The sequence below is a fragment of the Salmo salar genome, chromosome 19 (genome assembly GCF_965601325.2).
Source record: "Salmo salar chromosome 19, fSalSal1, whole genome shotgun sequence".
In the NCBI taxonomy this organism is placed as follows: Eukaryota; Metazoa; Chordata; class Actinopteri; order Salmoniformes; family Salmonidae; genus Salmo; species Salmo salar.
The window spans coordinates 21,796,796-21,816,809 of record NC_138309.1 but is presented as its reverse complement, the minus strand read 5'-3'; the positions used below and the strand labels follow the sequence as shown (position 1 = coordinate 21,816,809).

The 20,014-nt window shown below is 39.8% G+C and overlaps 1 protein-coding gene across 1 annotated transcript in view; it reads left to right on the top strand.

Moving 5' to 3' along the window:
• The window catches only part of LOC106578565 (cadherin-12), a 251,807-nt gene that overhangs the window by 203,738 nt on the left and 28,055 nt on the right, over nucleotides 1-20,014 (top strand). The window contains exon 8 of the mRNA XM_014157554.3: nucleotides 10,576-10,712. Coding sequence (XP_014013029.2) covers nucleotides 10,576-10,712 — 137 coding nt within the window. The remainder of the gene's footprint in view (nucleotides 1-10,575; nucleotides 10,713-20,014) is intronic.

Below are 20,014 nucleotides of genomic sequence, written 5' to 3'. Positions count from 1 at the left end.
AACGGGGAAGATACGCATCTTTGCCATAGATGAAAAGGGTAAACTTGTAATTATATTTGCTGACACATTTAGTCAAATTTTGGCATCAGTAGAGTAGCTATCTAACTATATAAACCACACCCCTCTGCATACATGCCTTATCCAATGTTGGTTAGAAGGCTGTACTTATTTACACCATTGGTGTATTAAAAATTAGCCTTGTCCCCTTAATAATACATCAAAGTGTTTGACATAGGGAGGGGACCAGTAACTTTATGATCAAACTTTATTAATGTAGAAGCAACAGTTATTTTTCCTACTGGTCAGCTTATTTTAATCTGTTTTCCTTCAAATATCATCCAATGTCATGAAAAACATATTTTTGACTCTTCATGACCTTTATAAATATTTATTAAGGGTAAGGAAAGATTGCAAAATAGTATAGGTCTGGACTCTCCAAGCCTGTTCCTGGAGAGCTACCCTCCCCATAGGCATTTACTCCAACCCCAGTTGTAACTAACCTGATTCAGTTTTACTTTAAAACCACTCTAAAAAATGATAGGCTAAAACGATTTGGGTTATTTGGTAACCAGCGCTGTTTACGTAGTGGACTTAACATGTTGTGTTATTTAGACTCCCCAGTTGGATTGCGTGAATAACCCAACATGTTGGGATTACCAAAACATGGGTTAATTTCACCATCAGTTGCATATTTTATACTCTCATGCTGGGTTGACCTAGCAGCTGGGTCTTTTGTTATGTAAAGCTTGGGCTATTTTCAGGCAGTGTGGCTTATTAGGGGCATGACTTTCACCCATGAGAGTAATGGAAACTCAGCAAAAAATAAACATCCTATCACTGTCAACTGCGTTTATTTTCAGCAAACTTAAAATATGTTCATACAAATATTTACACAACAACTGAGACATAAACTGAACAAGTTCCACAGACATGTGACTAATAGAAATGGAATAATGTGTCCCTGAACAAAGGGGAGGTCAAAATAACAGTCAGTATCTGGTGTGGCCACCAACTGCAGTGCATCTCCTCCTTATGGACTGCACCAGATTTGCCAGTTCTTGCTGTGAGATGTTACCCCACTCTTCCACCAAGGCACCTGCAAGTACCTGGACATTTCTGGGTGGTATGGCCCTAGCCCTCACCCTCCGATCCAACAGGTCACAGACGTGCTCAAAGGGATTGAGATCCGGGCTCTTCGCTGGCCATGGCAAAACACTGACATTCCTGTCTTGCAGAAAATCACACACAGAATGAGCAGTATGACTGGTGGCACTGTCATGCTGGAGGGTCATGTCAGGACGAGCCTGCACGGAGGGTACCACATGAGGGAGGAGGATGTCTTCCCTGTAACGCACAGCGTTGAGATTGCCTGCAATGACAACAAGCTCAGTCCGATGATGCTGTGACACACCACCTCCAAATTGATCCCGCTCCAGAGTACAGGCCTTGGTGTAACGTTCATTCCTTCGATGATAAACGCGAATCCGACCATCACCCCTGGTGAGACAAAACCGTGACTCGTCAGTGAAGAGCACTTTTTGCCAGTCCTGTCTGGTCCAGCGACGGTGGGTTTGCGCCCATAGGCGATGTTGTTGCCGGTGATGTCTGGTGAGGACCTACCTTACAACAGGCCTACAAGCCCTCAGTCCAGCCTCTCTCAGCCTATTGTGGACAGTCTGAGCACTGATGGAGGGATTGTGCATTCCTGGTGTAACTCGGACAGTTGTTGTTGTCATCCTGTACCTGTCCCGCAGGTGTGATGTTCGGATGTACCAATCCTGTGCAGGTGTTGTTACACGTGGTCTGCCACTGCGAGGACGATCAGCTGTCCGTCCTGTCTCGCAGTAGCACTGTCTTAGGCGTCTCACAGTTCGGACATTGCAATTTATTGCCCTGGCCACATCTGCAGTCCTCATGTCTCCTTGCAGCATGCCTAAGGCACGTTCACGCAGGTGAGCAGGGACCCTGGGCATCTTTATTTTGGTGTTTTTCAGAGTCAGTCAAAAGGCCTCTTTAGTGTCCTAAGTTTTCATAACTGTAACCTTAATTGCCTACCGTCTGTAAGCTGTTAGTGTCTTAACGACCGTTCCACAGGTGCATGTTCATTAATTGTTTATGGTTTATTGAACAAGTGTGGGAAACAGTGTTTAAACCCTTTACAATGAAGATCTGGGAAGTTATTTCGATTTTTACGATTTTTACGAATTATCTTTGAAAGACATGGTCCTGAGTTTACATGCTGCAAATGCAATTATTCCATATTTTTTTCACATTCTATAATATTTAGATTATTTATTAGATATTGTAATAAGTAGTGATGTTATGTTTGGTACTGGAGTTCTGAGACATGCGTTGAAATCGCTAAGCAGTTTACTTCAAAGCAGTGTGCGGATGCCTGTATCACTTTATCAGAAGCACTTGATCAATGATGTCTGAAGCTTCATTTTGTCGAACAACCACCTGATTTGTTTGGTATTTGTTTCAGTAGAAGACAAAAATGTTAGTATGCGCCCGTGCTACAGCGTGTGACATTTTTAGTAATTTGGCTGCTCTAAATTATTTTGGCCAGCAGGTGCCACTAGTGTTCAATGTGTTGATCAAAGCCTTGAGCAGTGAACCTATTTTTCACACAATTGTCTGGGAAACGGTAATGCTTCAGTTCCCCATTACTAATAATAAGGCATACCACCTTCATTTTTCACAACGATGGGATTCACAAAGGCTTTTGGGAAGTTATACACTTCTGTAAGCTTCAGTCACACAATTGTAACATTTAAAAACCTTAAACTACACCTTCAGTCTTTTGCTCTGACCTGCTGGGTCATATCTCAGTAATCCAGCATCAATAACCCAGCAGAAAACAACCCAAGTAACTGACCCAAAGCCTGCAACCCAGCATTTTTCTGGAGTGCAGTTGTAACTAACCTGATTTAGTTTATCAACCAGCTAATTATTAAAATCAGGTGTGCTAGATTAGGGTTGGAGTGAACCTACAGGACGGTAGTTCTCCAGAAGGAGTGTTGGAGAGTCCTGGTATAGGACACTTGGTGGCACTGTAAAATCTTTGTTTCAGGCCTACACTGAACTGATTCAACAACAATAAAGCCCAAACCATCTACCTCTGTTGCTGTTACCGAGTCCTGTCAAGTAAAGTTACAAGTTTAATTATGGTTTAAAAAATAGGAGGAGTAACTCTAGGACCTTGGGTAGTGCTGTACCACTATGTTCTTAACTCCTGGACTCATGGACTTTTGTTACAGCTGAACAATACTAATTTGATTCAACTACTCAACAAATATAAAGCCCAAAACTCTCTCTCGTTTCAAAGCGCATTTAAAATAATACTCAGCGCATAGTATTGAGTGTTCCGGCACAAATGAGTGTTCCGGCACAGATGGAAACAGAGTGCATTGTTTTAAAAACTATGAGTGGTGATTTGTTTTGGAGTCTATTAGTTATTGCTTTTTAGTTCTACAATGATGATTTCACAATATGTACTACTCAAGGGTTGAACAATACACAGATGGCAAAGATAGCCTGTTGCATCCAAGAAAGTATTTGTTTTAATATGAATATTTAATCTTGTAAAAGACAATAGAATGGATGAGGCAGAGATTTGTAGAACAAAAAGCCTTTGCTCTCTTTTGTTTAGATTTTTCACTTTGACTTGAGTGTGTTTAATTATTCAGCAACTCCACAGTTGACATTGCTCATTTTCATGCCATCAGAGAAGAGGACTTTGCTCTCTCGCCTCCAAAACAATAGTACCAATGACCTTCCATGCATAGCGAATCACACTTTTAGAGTTTTGCCTCTCTAGCTGAATACCACATTTTACAGTTACTCCAAACATAAACTTAAAGTTCAGATGACTTTGAGGGATTGCATTTGTGCAACCTTTTCTGGCATGATGAGGTCACAAATATCTTTTATTTTTTATTTATTTAGCCTTTTTTTTATTCTGAAAGGAAGAGGTGCAGCATCCAGTGTCCTCGCCTTGGCTGTAAACGTTCAGACTTCTCCATCATACTCTGTCACAATAAAGGCCTTTATGGCCTTCTCAATAGTGACTCGATGGAGGCGAACGTTAGTTTGTGCTGTGGAGGAGAACGTAGGTTTGTGCCGTTTTCAACACAAATACTTGACTGCACAGTCCACATTATTTCAGAATGTTATGTTCAGTTTATGTGCAAGCTTCTTCTGCACAGCCAATATTGAAAGGAAATATGTTCCAATGTCATGATTGGCGAATTTGAATTCTCTTTTGAGTTCTCTTTGTGACAGACTACACATTATATGTGAAAGAGTAGAAGAGTAGGTGTGGTGAGGAGTTGTCTTTCCAACTACTCTAGTTTGAGGCTCAGGCCACACTTCAATACCAATTGGTTGAACAGAGAAAGTTAAGCAGACAGTTAAGCACTGTCTTGATGTGCTGAATTCAGTGCTATGTCGCTGTCCATCGCCAGTGTGGTGTCAAAGGGGCTGGAAATTAGTGGAGTTGCGCATGGCACGGAACAGTATAGAGCTGTCCATGGTTCTGAAAAGTATGCAGTGCTGTCCATAGCCCTGGAAAGGAACTAGAGAAGCCCAGGTTGCAAAACTATGAGTTGAGCTGTCCATGGTGCTAGAAAGTGGACTGAAGCACTGTATTCTATCCCATCTGTTCACGGCAGTAGAATTCAGTTTTGTTTTGCTTCTCTTGTTCACTCAGTTATTCCATTGACTGACTACAAAAGTATTTTAGGTATTCACAATGAAGTATATTGATGTTGCACAGCTCTTGATGTGTTTTTTATTGATTCATATTTGCATATGTGTTTTAAAATGACACAAGAGTGTTGTGTATCTACTATGGTTAAATGAGATGACATGCTATTATCAAGTCGATTACCTAACATTTAATAGATTGCGTGATTGAATTAAACCATGCAACAATTAAACCATTAATAACCTGGGGCACCACGGAAGAGTTTGTTTATATAGAGCGGCTATCTCCTTAATCCACTCTTAAAGATCTGAAGATCTTTTATATCAATAGCAATCAATTATTACGCACAATCTACACCCAGAAAGGGCCACGTCATGACAAGAGCATGATGATATTCTTTCTTGTAAACTTAAATATTAATATAAAATACAAGACTGGTGATTTGTCTTGTGGGTACATGATAAGAATTAAGTTTGAAGGGATGGTATATTTTCATACTAACCATTAGAAAGGATATTTTAAAACTAGCATTTCAAAAAAGGAGGTAATTTATAAATAGAAAGCTAAAGTGATGAGACGGGTTGAGATTCAACCATAAAAATATAGGTAATGCCCAAAGGATGGATTTATAAGCATTCACACCTTTGAACCTGTAATCAGAGTTGTAGTATAAAAACACCGAACAGTCCTTACTAAATCAGGTCTACTTGTAGGCCTTCAACTAAACAGGCTTAAAGAGAGCACTAAGGTAACTGTGAATTTGAATAGAAAACCCCAAGAATATGGTTAGAACTTTACACTGTCTTTTTAATGGTTGACTCTAAAACATGGTCTTGTGTCTCGCTCATAAATATGAGAGGCAGGGCTTTAACCATTCACCTGTTCCTCAGCGATCAGAATCTCAGGGTCTACACACCTGATATCATGAATATTCAGGCAGAAATGCCTTATTATAAGCTGTTGGAGAGCTGTGCTAACAGCATAGGAAAAGTAAAATTTAGGACCAACATTTTATGAACATGCAGCTTGCATCCATCTTATCTTGTGTGTCTTAACGATGTCACTGCTTTCAGTTGCCCTTAACCCTCATTCAAAGAACGTTTCTAGAGCAATGTTTCTTTTAAAGGCTGCTTGTCTTAAGTCCATTTGTGTTACTCTAGAAAATCATTATGTCAGCATAAACCAAGATATCTGTGCCCCTATTACTCAATTGGGATGTATACTGCTTACCACAGCCCATTTTGTAGAAATGCACTTAGTGTATGAGTAATAAATAATTATTAACTGCGTCCCAAATGGCACCCTAGTACTTATAAAGTGCAATACTTTTGACCAGGGCCCATATGGCTCTGGTCAAAAGTAGTGCATTGCATAGGGAATAGGCTGCCATTTGGGATGCAGGCCCTGGGTCACTATACAGTGCCTTGCAAAAGTATTCACCCCCTTGGCGTTTTCCCTATTTTGTTGCATCACAACCTGTAATTTAAATAGATTTTTATTTGGATTTCATGTAACGGACATACACAATAGTCAAAATTGGTGAAGTGAAATGTAAAAAATTACTTCTTAAATTTTTTTAAACATTTTTTTAGGTGGTGCATGCATATGTATTCACCCCTTTGCTATGAAGCCCCTAAATATGATCTGGTGCAACCAATTACCTTCAGAAGTCACATAATTGCTTAACCTGTTGGGGCTAGGGGGCAGTATTTGCACGGCTGGATAAAAAAATTTACCCGATTTAATCTGGTTACTAATCCTACCCAGTAACTAGAATATGCATATACTTATTACATATGGATAGAAAACACCCTAAAGTTTCTAAAACTGTTTGAATGGTGTCTGTGAGTATAACAGAACTCATTTGGCAGGCAAAACCCTGAGACATTTTCTGACAGGAAGTGGATACCTGATGTGTTGTATTAACTTTAAACCTATGCCATTGAAAAACACAGGGGCTGAGGAATATTTTGGCACTTCCTATTGCTTCCACTAGATGTCACCAGCCTTTACAAAGTGTTTTGAGTCTTCTGGAGGGAGATCTGACCGAACAAGAGCCATGGAACGATGATGGCCCATTAGACACCTGGCGCGCGAGTTCATGTTGGGTACCCTCGTTCCAATACGTTATAAAAGAGAATGCATTCGTCCACCTTGAATATTATTCATGTTCTGGTTAAAAAAGGCCCTAATGATTTATGCTATACAACGTTTGACATGTTTGAACGAACGTAAATATATTTTTTCCCCTCGTTCATGAAGTGAAGTCCGGCGGGCTTAGATCATGTGCTAACAAGACGGAGATTTTTGGACATAAATGATGAGCTTTTTTGAACAAAACTACATTCGTTATGGACCTGTGATACCTGGAAGTGACATCTGATGAAGAGAATCAAAAGTAATGGATTATTTACATAGTATTTTCGATTTTAGATCTCCCCAACATGGCGGCTAGTCTGTATCGCAACGCGTATTTTTCTGGGCGCAGTGCTCAGATTATTGCAAAGTGTGATTTCCCAGTAAGGTTATTTTTAAATCTGGCAAGTTGATTGCGTTCAAGAGATGTAAATCTATAATTCTTTAAATTACAATATAATATTTTACCAATGTTTTCTAATTTTAATTATTTAATTTGTGGTGCTGACTTGACTGCCGGTTATTGAAGGGAAACGATTTCCTGAACATCAACGCCACAGTAAAACGCTGTTTTTGGATATAAATATGAACTTGATAGAACTAAAAATGCATGCATTGTCTAACACAATGTCCTAGGAGTGTCATCTGTTGGAGATTGTAAAAGGTTAGTGCATAATTTAGCTGATTTATGGTTTTGGTGACGCCTGTCTTTGAATTGGCACAACATTACACACAACTCTTGTAAATGTACTGTCCTAACATACTCTAAATTTATGCTTTCGCTGTAAAACCTTTTTGAAATCGTAAAACGTGGTTAGATTAAGGAGATGTTTATCTTTCAAAGGGTGTAAAATAGTTGTATGTTTGAAAAATTTGAATTTTGACATTTATTTGGATTCAAATTTGCCGCTCTTAAAATGCACCTGCTGTTGATGGAGTGCACCACGGGTGGGACGCTTGCGTCCCACCTAGCCCATAGAGGTTAAATAAAGTCCACCTGTGTGCAATATAAGACCAAACAGGTCAGGGACAAAGTTGTGGAGAAGTACAGATCAGGGTTAGGTTATATAAAAATATCAGAAACTTTGAACATCCCACGGAGCACCATTAAATCCACTATTAAAAAATGGAAAGAACATGGCACCACAACAAACCTGCCAAGAGAGGGCCACCCAGCAAAACTCACGGACCAGGCAAGGAGGGCATTAATCAGAGAGGCAACAAAGAGCCCCTAAATGACCTGCAAAGCTTTGGAGATTGGAGTATCTGTTCATAGGACCACTTTAAGCCGTACACTCCACAGAGCTAGGCTTTACGAAAGAGTGGCCAGAAAAAAAGAGCAAACATGTTTGGTGTTCGCCAAAAGGCATGTGGGAGACTCCCAAAACATATGGAAGAAGGTACTCTGGTCAGATGAGACTAAAATGTAGCGTTTTGGCCATCAAGGAAAACGCTATGTTTGGCGTTAACACAAAACCTCTCATCACCCCAAGAATACCATCCCCACAGTGAAGCATGGTGGTGGCAGCATCATGCTGTGGTGATGTTTTTCATCAGCAGGGACTGGGAAACTGGTCAGAATTGAAGGAATGATGGATGGCGCTAAATACAGGGAAATTCTTGAGGGAAACCTGTTTCAGTCTTCCAGAAATTTGAGACTGGGACGGAGGTTCACCTTCCAGCAGGACAATGACCCTAAGCATACTGCTAAAGTAACACTCGAGTGGTTTAACCTCTATGGGCTAGGTGGGACGCAAGCGTCCCACCCGTGGTGCACTCCATCAACAGCAGGTGCATTTCAAGAGCGGCAAATTTGAATCCAAATAAATGTCAAAATTCAAATTTTTCAAACATACAACTATTTTACACCCTTTGAAAGATAAACATCTCCTTAATCTAACCACGTTTTACGATTTCAAAAAGGTTTTACGGCGAAAGCATACATTTAGAGTATGTTAGGACAGTACATTTACAAGAGTTGTGTGTAATGTTGTGCCATTTCAAAGACAGGCGTCACCAAAACCATAAAATCAGCTAAATTATGCACTAACCTTTTACAATCTCCAACAGATGACACTCCTAGGACATTGTGTTAGACAATGCATGCATTTTTAGTTCTATCAAGTTCATATTTATATCCAAAAACAGCGTTTTACTGTGGCGTTGATGTTCAGGAAATCGTTTCCCTCCAATAACCGGCATTCAAGTCAGCACCACAAATTAAATAATTAAAATTAGAAAACATTGGTAAAATATTATACTGTCATTTAAAGAATTATAGATTTACATCTCTTGAACGCAATCAACTTGCCAGATTTAAAAATAACCTTACTGGGAAATCACACTTTGCAATAATCTGAGCACTGCGCCCAGAAAAATACGCGTTGCGATAGAGACTAGCCGCCATGTTGGGGAGATCTAAAATCGAAAATACTATGTAAATAATCCATTACCTTTGATTCTCTTCATCAGATGTCACTTCCAGGTATCACAGGTCCATAACGAATGTAGTTTTGTTCAAAAAAGCTCAACATTTATGTCCAAAAATCTCCGTCTTGTTAGCACATGATCTAAGCCCGCCGGACTTCACTTCATGAACGAGGGGAAAAAATATATTTACGTTCGTTCAAACATGTCAAACGTTGTATAGCATAAATCATTAGGGCCTTTTTTAACCAGAACATGGATAATATTCAAGGTGGACGAATGCATTCTCTTTTATAACGTATTGGAACGAGGGTACCCAACATGAACTCGCGCGCCAGGTGTCTAATGGGCCATCATCGTTCCATGGCTCTTGTTCGGTCAGATCTCCCTCCAGAAGACTCAAAACACTTTGTAAAGGCTGGTGACATCTAGTGGAAGCAATAGGAAGTGCCAAAATATTCCTCAGCCCCTGTGTTTTTCAATGGGATAGGTTTAAAGGTAATACAACACATCAGGTATCCACTTCCTGTCAGAAAATGTCTCAGGGTTTTGCCTGCCAAATGAGTTCTGTTATACTCACAGACACCATTCAAACAGTTTTAGAAACTTTAGGGTGTTTTCTATCCATATATAATAAGTATATGCATATTCTAGTTACTGGGTAGGATTAGTAACCAGATTAAATCGGGTACATTTTTTTATCCAGCCGTGCAAATACTGCCCCCTAGCCCTAACAGGTTAAGGGGAAACATTTAAATGTCTTGGAATGGCCTAGTCAAAGCCCAGACCTCAATCCAATTGAGAATCTGTGGTATGACTTAAAGATTGCTCTACACCAGCGGAACCCATCCAACTTGAAGGAGCTGGAGCAGTTTTGCCTTGAAGCATGGGCAAAAACCCCAGTGGCTAGATGTTCCAAGCTTATAGAGACATACCCCAAGAGACTTGCAGCTGTAATTGCTGCAAAAGGTGGCTCTACAAATTATTGACTTTGGGGGGGTGAATAGTTATGCACGCTCAAGTTTTCAGTTTTTTGTCTTATTTCTCATTTGTTTCACACAAATAATGTGCATCTTCAAAGTGGTAGGCATGTTGTGTAAATCAAATGATACAACCCCCCCCCCAAAAATCTATTTTAATTCCAGGTTGTAATGCAACAAAATAGGAAAAATGCCAAGGGATGAATACTTTTGCAAGCCACTGTATTACAACAAATTATATATATTTGCCCATAGGGAAAATCAATTCCTTGCTACCCTCTTGTACATGTGGGAAATGACCTAATTTACCAAACTTTTTATTAGGTATTCCATTGACTGGAAAAGTGACCTGGACAGCTACTTTGACATTGATCCAGTGGAGGGAACGATTTCCACTAACGAACTCCTGGACAGAGAGAGTATCGCCCAGCACAATATCACCATTGTGGCCACCAAACTTAGTAAGTATGATGACAACAGATTGGTCGTGATTCATGTAGGTGTCACTGTTGCCTTTCTCTATTGCTATCTATGTGACGAATTTAAGGTGGATTTAATCAAGTCAATCCCATTTTGTGTGAGTCGTTTATGGGTGACCATAAAGCATGATGGCTCCTCTGGAGTGTGTTTCATCAGGACATTGTCTCCTTTGGCGTGCCCACCTTAACTGTCTCTTAAACTCTCTCTGTCTGACTCTTCATTCGTTACCCTCTATACATTTTTACTGCCTTCAATTAATGGTGTTCCTTTCATGACTAAAGCATTTTAGGATCTGAGTTTTCTTGTTTGAATCATCTTATATTGACGATGATGTTTTCAGTTACGTCACAAAAAAAAGTTCTGTAACGTCAAATATTTGCATGATGGAGAGCCCTGCAGTGTTGATTTAAGAGTTAATTTACATCACTGATTTTAAGACATTCTATCAGACTAATTCGGTTTTTATGAAGGAAAGTGAAGCAAATATCCGTTGAAATAAGCAAATCCATCGTCATCAAGTCATCAAATCTGCTAAGAGCCATCAAAGTCATTATCTGGGAGGCAGGCTGGTGCTCAATCAAAATTACTCACGCTGTATTCTCATTAGGACGGACTGTGAAATAAGGGCCATTAAAAGTTGAGCTGCTTTTATCGCCTTGGAAACTAGAATTAGTCACTTCCCCTCAAGGTCGTGTTGGGTGGGGGTGAAATGCTAATTCCTGTTTCTGGAGTGAGTGGAGGAATGGAAGGGTTGGAGGGATGGAGAGCTGGAGGGTTGGAGGGATAATGGGCTCAGGCCGTCATACTCATCATGTGAATCAGTGATTGTAATGTTTTTAGATGTTTTTGTAACGTCCGTCGTTAAAGGTAGACCAAGGCGCAGCGTGAGTTGGGTTCATCATACTTTATTTTAAATGTGAACCAGCAAAAACAATAAACAATACAACGAACGAAAAGCTATGCGTGCAAACACATGCAACATAAAGACAAGATCCCACAACTGACTGTGGGGAAAAAGGGCTGCCTAAGTATGATTCCCAATCAGAGACAACGAATGACAGCTGCCTCTGATTGGAAACCATACTCGGCCAATAAAGAAAAAACAACAGACATACAACACATAGAATGCCCACCCCATGTCACACCCTGACCTAACCAAACAGAGAAAATCGACTCACTCAGGTCAGGGCGTGACAGTTTTAGATGTTTGTCTGTCTGTCTCTTTTGTTATATTCACACAATGTGGATTAAAATTGTGTTAGGGGGCCAACCATGCTAATAGTCATAACACATTATTACACTACCCTACGTATTTATTTGGACAGTGAAGCTAAAACTTTTATTTGGCTCAACACAATAAAGGTGCAAGTTGTAACCACATATGGTTATTGTGATCGACTCCATAGGGGAACCATTTTAGGGTTACTGAAGAACCATATAAAAATCCAAAAGCCCTCCAGGACCGGAATTGAATAGCCCTGTGTTGGGTTTTAAGCCTTATTTATATTTTTCTCAGGGTGCCTTTCAAGTACATTTTAGAGTTACCAGTACCACCCTTGACTGGGTTTGCTAGTGACAAAGATATGGTTGTGCATTCACTTCAATTTCTTGCTGTTGTCTACCCCCAAGTCAGAGCCTAGGTGAATATATTGTCATTAAAATGTAATTATACAGAACAACACATTTAATAAGGACTTATTTTGAGGGTCTAGTTCAACCCTAACACAGGGGTATTAAACTCAAATTTCAGAATTGCAAGTCACATGATGATGGTATGCAAGAGAATGTTTACTTCCTATTGAAATCCAGCCCGAGTGGGGAAATCTAATGTTTAGAATTTTTACTAACCATAACCTGCATACAGAATCACTGCCAGGGTTGGGAAGATATGGGACTACCTTAAACATCTAAACTGGAGCAACCATTTCAGTAATGGGTGCAAAAAGTCCCAAGTAAGTGAGATGCACAAAGATTATGCCCCCGAAACATGCTAACCTCTCACCATTACAAATAGCAGGGGAGGTTAGCATAAAGATATCTATGACAATCTAACTTTCTCACTCATCATTATTCATGATTCGTTCATAATTATCTATAATCATGGTAGCTTCCACATTCATGTAGAACTGTTCAGAAACATACAGTGGCTTGTGTAAGTATTCACCCCCTTGGCATTTTTCCTATTTTGTTGCCTTACAACCTGGAATTTCTGGGGGTTTGTATAATTTGATTTACACAACATGCCTACCACTTTGAAGATGCAAAATATGTTTTATTGTGAAACAAAAAATAAATAAGACAAAAAAACAGAACTTGAACATGCATAACTATTAACCCCCCAAATCTGCCGTTTGCAGCAATTACAGCTGCAAGTCTCTTGGGGTATGTGTCTATAAGCTTGGCACATCCAGCCACTGGGTTTTTTCCCCATTCTTCAAGGCAAAACTGCTCCAGCTCCTTCGAGTTGGATGGGTTCCGCTGGTGTAGAGCAATCTTTAAGTCATACCACAGATTCTCAATTGGATTGAGGTCTGGGCTTTGACTAGGCCATTCCAAGACACTTAAATGTTTCCCCTTAAACCTCTCGAGTGTTGCTTCAGCAGAATGCTTAGGGTCATTGTCCTGCAGGAAGGTGAACCTCCATCCCAGTCTCAAATTTCTGGAAGACTGAAACAGGTTTCCCTCAAGAATTTCCCTGTATTTAGCGCAATCCATCATTCCTTCAATTCTGACCAGTTTCCCAGTCCCTGCCGATGAAAAACATCACCACAGCATGATGCTGCCACCACCATGCTTCACTGTGGGGATGATCTTCTCAGGGTGATGAGGGGTGTTGGATTTGCACAAGACATTGCGTTTTCCTTGATGGCCTAAAAAGCTACATTTTAGTCTCATCTGACCAGAGTACCTTCTTCCACATATTTTGGGGGGTCTCCCACATGCCTTTTGGCGAACACCAAATGTGTTTGCTTATTTTTTTCTTTAACCTCTATGGGCTAGGTGCGTCCCACCTACTCAACAGCCAGTGTAATCCCGTGGCGCGATATTCAAATACCTTAGAAATGCTATTACTTCAATTTCTCAAACATATGACTATTTTACACCATTTTAAAGACTCTCGTTAATCTAACCACACTGTCCGATTTCAAAAAGGCTTTACAACGAAAGCAAAACATTAGATTATGTCAGCAGAGTACCCAGCCAGAAATAATCAGACACCCATTTTTCAAGCTAGCATATAATGTCACATAAACACAAACCACAGCTAAATGCAGCACTAACCTTTGATCTTCATCAGATGACACCCCTAGGACATTATGTTATACAATACATGCATGTTTTGTTCAATCAAGTTCATATTTATATCAAAAACCAGCTTTTTACATTAGCATGTGACTAGCATGTGACTAGCATTCCCACCGAACACTTCCGGTGAATTTGCTAAATTACTCACGATAAACGTTCACAAAAAACATAATTATTTTAAGAATTATAGATACAGAACTCCTCTATGCACTCGCTATGTCCGATTTTAAAATTGCTTTTCGGTGAAAGCACATTTTGCAATATTCTCAGTAGATAGCCCGGCATCACAGGGCTAGCTATTTAGACACCCAGCAAGTTTAGCACTCACCAAAGTCAGATTTACTATAAGAAAAATGTTATTACCTTTGCTGTTCTTCGTCAGAATGCACTCCCAGGACTTCTACTTCAATAACAAATGTTGTTTTGGTACCAAATAATCCATTGTTATATCCAAATAGCGGCGTTTTGTTCGTGCGTTCAAGACACTATCCGAATGGTAAAGAAGGGTGACGAGCACGACGCATTTCGTGACAAAAAAATTCCAAATATTCCATTACCGTACTCCGAATCATGTCAACCGCTGTTTAAAATCAATTTTTATGCCATTTTTTTCTCGTAAAAAAGCGATAATATTCCGACCGGGAAAGCGTGTTTACGTTCAAAGAGAGAGAAAATAAAAACATCTCGTGCCCTTGTGCACGAGCCCCAGTCTGATGGTCCTCTGACAGGCCACTATCCAAACGCGCTAATGTGTTTCAGCCAGGGGCTGCCTCGATATCATTCAGCTTTTTCCCGGGTTCTGAGAGCATATGGGAGCCGTAGGAAGTGTCACGTTACAGCAAAGATCCTCAGAGCCAAGATGAACAAGAACTTGTCAGACAGGCCACTTCCTGTAAGGAATCTTCTCAGGTTTTTGCCTGCCATATGAGTTCTGTTATGCTCACAGACACCATTCAAACAGTTTTAGAAACTTTAGGGTGTTTTCTATCCAAAGCCAATAATTATATGCATATTCTAGTTACTGGGCAGGAGTAGTAACCAGATTAAATCGGTAACGTTTTTTATCCGGCCGTGTAAATACTGCCCCCTATCCCCAACAGGTTAACCCTTTCACACGTACCATCACACGGGGTGTGATCGTTCTACAGTGGTCCCTGAAGCGTACGATCACACCCCGTGTGATTAGAACACTCATTTAGAACGCTCATTTAGAACGGCCAGTTTCGAATGACGCAACAATCAGCATTTGAGCTGGCCACACTTTTTTCAGAAACTATTTACACAAACAGTCCTTACGTAAACTATACCATGAATTAGCTAATAGCAATTACTATGTATAATTAATCACATCACGAGTGAGCTCACCATTGATCGAAATAATTAGTTAAAACACTTTCTAGAAATTGAAAGTAATCCGTCGATTAGTTTCAGCGCAAAGCCATGCTTTTCTTTCCTCACAGAAACCAAAGATAATAAGAGAAGACAAGATGAGTTTGGTCTGTTTACAGTATGCATGTTGAAGGGGTGTGTCATCTACTGTCGTTCACATCCCACCATTCATTTGCAGAAGTCCTCAAAAAATTAGTGAACTCTTACTCACCTCATTTTGTTATAACATCTTTGGTCAAACGGATGATTACGTGAAACCCAGAATGCATTGTATGTCAACAAACATGGCTCCATACACATAGCTGGAATTAGCTTAGCTCATCATAATCAGTACAACCTTCAAAACATTATTTTACACACATACTATGCACCCATTACAATTTATGCAAAAATCGGAATGCATGATTTATCACGGGTAATTGAAAAACGTCAATGAAATACTAAATATATCAATAATACCACACAAAACATTTTCTGATAGTGATTTATTGATACAAATGGTGCGTGCAGGCAGTCAATCACGGTAACCTCTCACTCCCACTCTGAGCCATTCAGTGTTGTTGTTTATGTAACAATCACATCCTGGAATGGAGAGAACGTTCGAACATCACGTGCATAAAAAAACTCACGCTGGGGCGACCGTTAGAGATATTTGGAATTCACGCATATTTGGAATTCACGCATGAAAGGGTTACTCTGTGGAGTGTACGGCTTAAAGTGGACAGATACACCAATCTCCACTGTGGAGCTTTGCAGCTCCTTCAGGGGTATCTCTGGTCTCTTTGTTGCCTCTCTGATTAATGCCCTCCTTGCCTGGTCTGTGAGTTTTGGTGGGTGGCCCTGTCTTGGTAGGTTTGTTGTGGTGCCATATTCTTTCAATTTGTTAATAAATGGATTTAATGGTGCTCCGTGTGGTGTTAAAAGTTTCTGATATGTTTTTATAACCCAGACCTGATCTGTACTTCTCCACAACTTTGTCACTGACCTGTTTGGAGAGCTCCTTGGTCTTCATGGTGCCGCTTGCTTGGTGGTGTGCCTTGCTTAGTGGTGTTGCAGACTCTGGGGCCTTTCAGAACAGGTGTATATATACTGAGATCATGTGACAGATCATGTGACACTTATATTGCACACAGGTGGACTTTATTTAACCTCTTATGGCTAGGGGGCAGTATTTTCACGGCTGGATAAAAAACGTACCCGATTTAATCTGGTTACTAATCCTTCCCAGTAACTAGAATATGCATATACTTATTATATATGGATAGAAAACACCCTACATTTCTAAAACTGTTTGAATGGTGTCTGTGAGTATAACAGAACTCAAATGGCAGGTCAAAACCTGAGAGATTCCTTTACAGGAAGTGGCCTGTCTGACCATTTCTGGAACTTCTTTGCCATCTCTATCTTTTACAAAGGATCTCTGCTCTAACGTGACACTTCCTACGTCGTCCATAGGCGCTCAGAGCCCGGGAAAAACCTGAATGTCGTCATCCCAGCCCCAGGCTGAAACACATTATCGCCTTTCTCAAGTGGCCGATCAAGGGACTGTGGGCTTAGGTGCGTGACCTGGCCGCCCCCGTCTTTGTGATTTTTTGCTCTGTTTGCCGAAAAGGAGATTCCCGGTCGGAATATTATCGCTTTTCTACGAGAAAAATGGCATAAAAATTGATTTTAAACAGCGGTTGACATGCTTCGAAGTACGGTAATGGAATATTTAGATTTTTTTTGTCACGAATTGCGCCATGCGCACGACCCTTCTTTACCATTCGGATAGTGTCTGGGACGCACGAACAAAACGTCGCTATTCGGATATAACGATGGATTATTTTGGACCAACCCAACATTTGTTATTGAAGTGGCAGTCCTGGGAGTGCATTCTGACGAAGACAACAAAAGGTAATCAAACTTTTATAATAGTAAATCTGATATTGGTGAGTGCTAAACTTGCCGGGTGTCTAAATAGCTAGCCCGTGATGGCTGGGCTATGTACTTAGAATATTGCAAAATGTGCTTTCACCAAAAAGCTATTTTAAAATCGGACATATCGAGTGCATAGAGGAGTTCTGTATCTATAAATCTTAAAATAATTGTTATGCTTTTTGTGAACGTTTATCGTGAGTAATTTAGTAAATTGTTAGCAAATTCCTCCGGAAGTTTGCGGGGGGTATGCTAGTTCTGAATGTCACATGCTAATGTAAAAAGCTGTTTTTTGATATAAATATGAACTTGATTAAACAAAACATGCATGTATTGTATAACATAATGTCCTAGGTGTGTCATCTGATGAAGATCATCAAAGGTTAGTGCTGCATTTAGCTGTCTTCTGGGTTTTTGTGACATTATATGCTAGCTTGAAAAATGGGTGTCTGATTATTTCTGGCTTGATACTCTGCTGACATAAACTAATGTTTTGCTTTCGCTGTAAAGCCTTTTTGAAATCGGACAGTGTGGTTAGATAAAGGAGAGTCTTGTCTTTAAAATGCTGTGAAATAGTCATATGTTTGAAAAATTGAAGTTTTTGTATTTTTGAGGAATTTGTAATTCGCGCCACGCCTATCATTGGATATTGGAGCAGGTGTTCCGCTAGCGGAACGTCTAGATGTAAGAGGTTAACTAATTAGGTGACTTCTGAAGGGTAATTGGTTGCACCAGATCTTATTTAGGGGCTTCATAGCAAAGGGGTGAATACATATGCACGCACCTACTCGTTTTTTTTCTTCATTTCATTTCACCAATTTTGACTATTTTGTGTATGTCAATTACATTAAATCCAAATAAAAATCAATTTAAATTACAGGTTGTAATGCAGCAAAATAGGAAAAACACTTTTGCAAGGCACTGTAATATATTTCGTGGTTTGATACCAGAGCTCAGAGGCATGTGTTGAAATCACTAAGCAGTTTTTTCAAAGCAGCTTCTTTCGCTTTATCAGAAGCACGTGAACACTGACATCTGAAGCTTAATTTCGACTAACAACCACATGATTGGTTTGGTATTGGTTTCGGTAGAAGACAAAAAGGCTACACTATGGCATGTGCGACATCATCTATAATAATTTGTCTGTTCTACATTTTTGAGACCAGCAGGTGCCACTAGTGTACACCGTGTTGATCAAATCCTAGAGTAATTAACTTTTTTTTTTTCGACACAATTGGCTAGAAATGCTCAATGCTTCAGGAAGCTTCATTTCCCCATCACTAATTCTATTCTTATTTACAATAAAAGTGACTCCAAAATGGAACAATATATTATTGCCCGTTAATTTCTATTGTGCACACCAATTTGAAAAATAACAGAATATTTAAAAATCAGACCACATTACCTGGAACGATATTCAGTCTCACACTGAGTGGCGATTTTAGCATGCAAATCTTCGTGTGGCAAAAACAATTATGTGGGATGCATGCCAGAAAAGCCACTACACAACAAAACACTAAACAATACGTTAATCTCTAATGGATCGGTGAATGGGACGGTTGAGCGGGACACTTTCTCTTGCATTTCAAAGAGGATGGAAAAAGAGAGAAAAAAAACGCATGTTGTTATCTTTGTATTATCTTTTACCAGATATGATGTGCTATATTATCCTACATTAATTTCACATTTCCACAAACTTCAAAGTGTTTCTTTCAAATGGTATCAAGAATATGCATATCCTTGCTTCTGGTCCTGAGCTACAGGCAGTTAGATTTGGGTATGTCATTTTAGGTGGAAATTTAAGAGGTTTTAATTGCACTGTAATGGTGACAAACCTGGCCTACATAACGCTGTCACAACAGCAGAGTCCCAACAGCAATCCCAACACCTTACCACTGCTACACCTGGCTATCAGTGGAGCCTTGTCTGGCAACAAAATAGTTAATTCAGCTTATTTTTTTTAAACATAGCTGAAATGGCTGACATTGAGATGTACAAACTATGGCATAAGGGGACAACAAGCAGATAAGAGGCAATCAGTAACTTCAATTAAGACATTAATGAGCGAGCTAGGACGGACGTAGTCAATATAACTATTTGTTCAGCACTTTTGAAATGTACAGAGACAGAATTCAGAACATGGGCCGTTCTTAGATTGTTATCCCTGTACACCAAGTCAGAACTGTAGGATAAATAAGGGGGCATATAAGCAGACAATGAAAGCTCTTACAATATTTGATGATTACATTTGTCGAAAACAGGCTGTAGGCTACATGTGCACCACCAAGTCAGAACAGTAGGCGAAATTAAGAGGTGAAAATAGACCAAATTATTAGGGTGAGGCACATGGGCTACTAACAGCTTACTACACAACATACACATAGTATTACTTTCTTAGCTACAGTACACATATCTCCCTGGCATATTGCATAACTTATGCAGCAGCATACAAGACATTTTTGGACTCACCTTGTTGTGCAAATTTTGTCATTAAACTTTGTCATCAAAGTCAGCAATTCTCTGGATTTATGGTGCTTTCAAGACAACTGGGAACTCGAGAGAAAAAAAAAGGTTGAATCATGTCAGTGATCTTCAGGTCGTAGCTCTAGAAAGAGGCCCGAGTTCCCGATTCTGAATTGGATGAATTCCCGACAACTGAATTCTGAGTTGG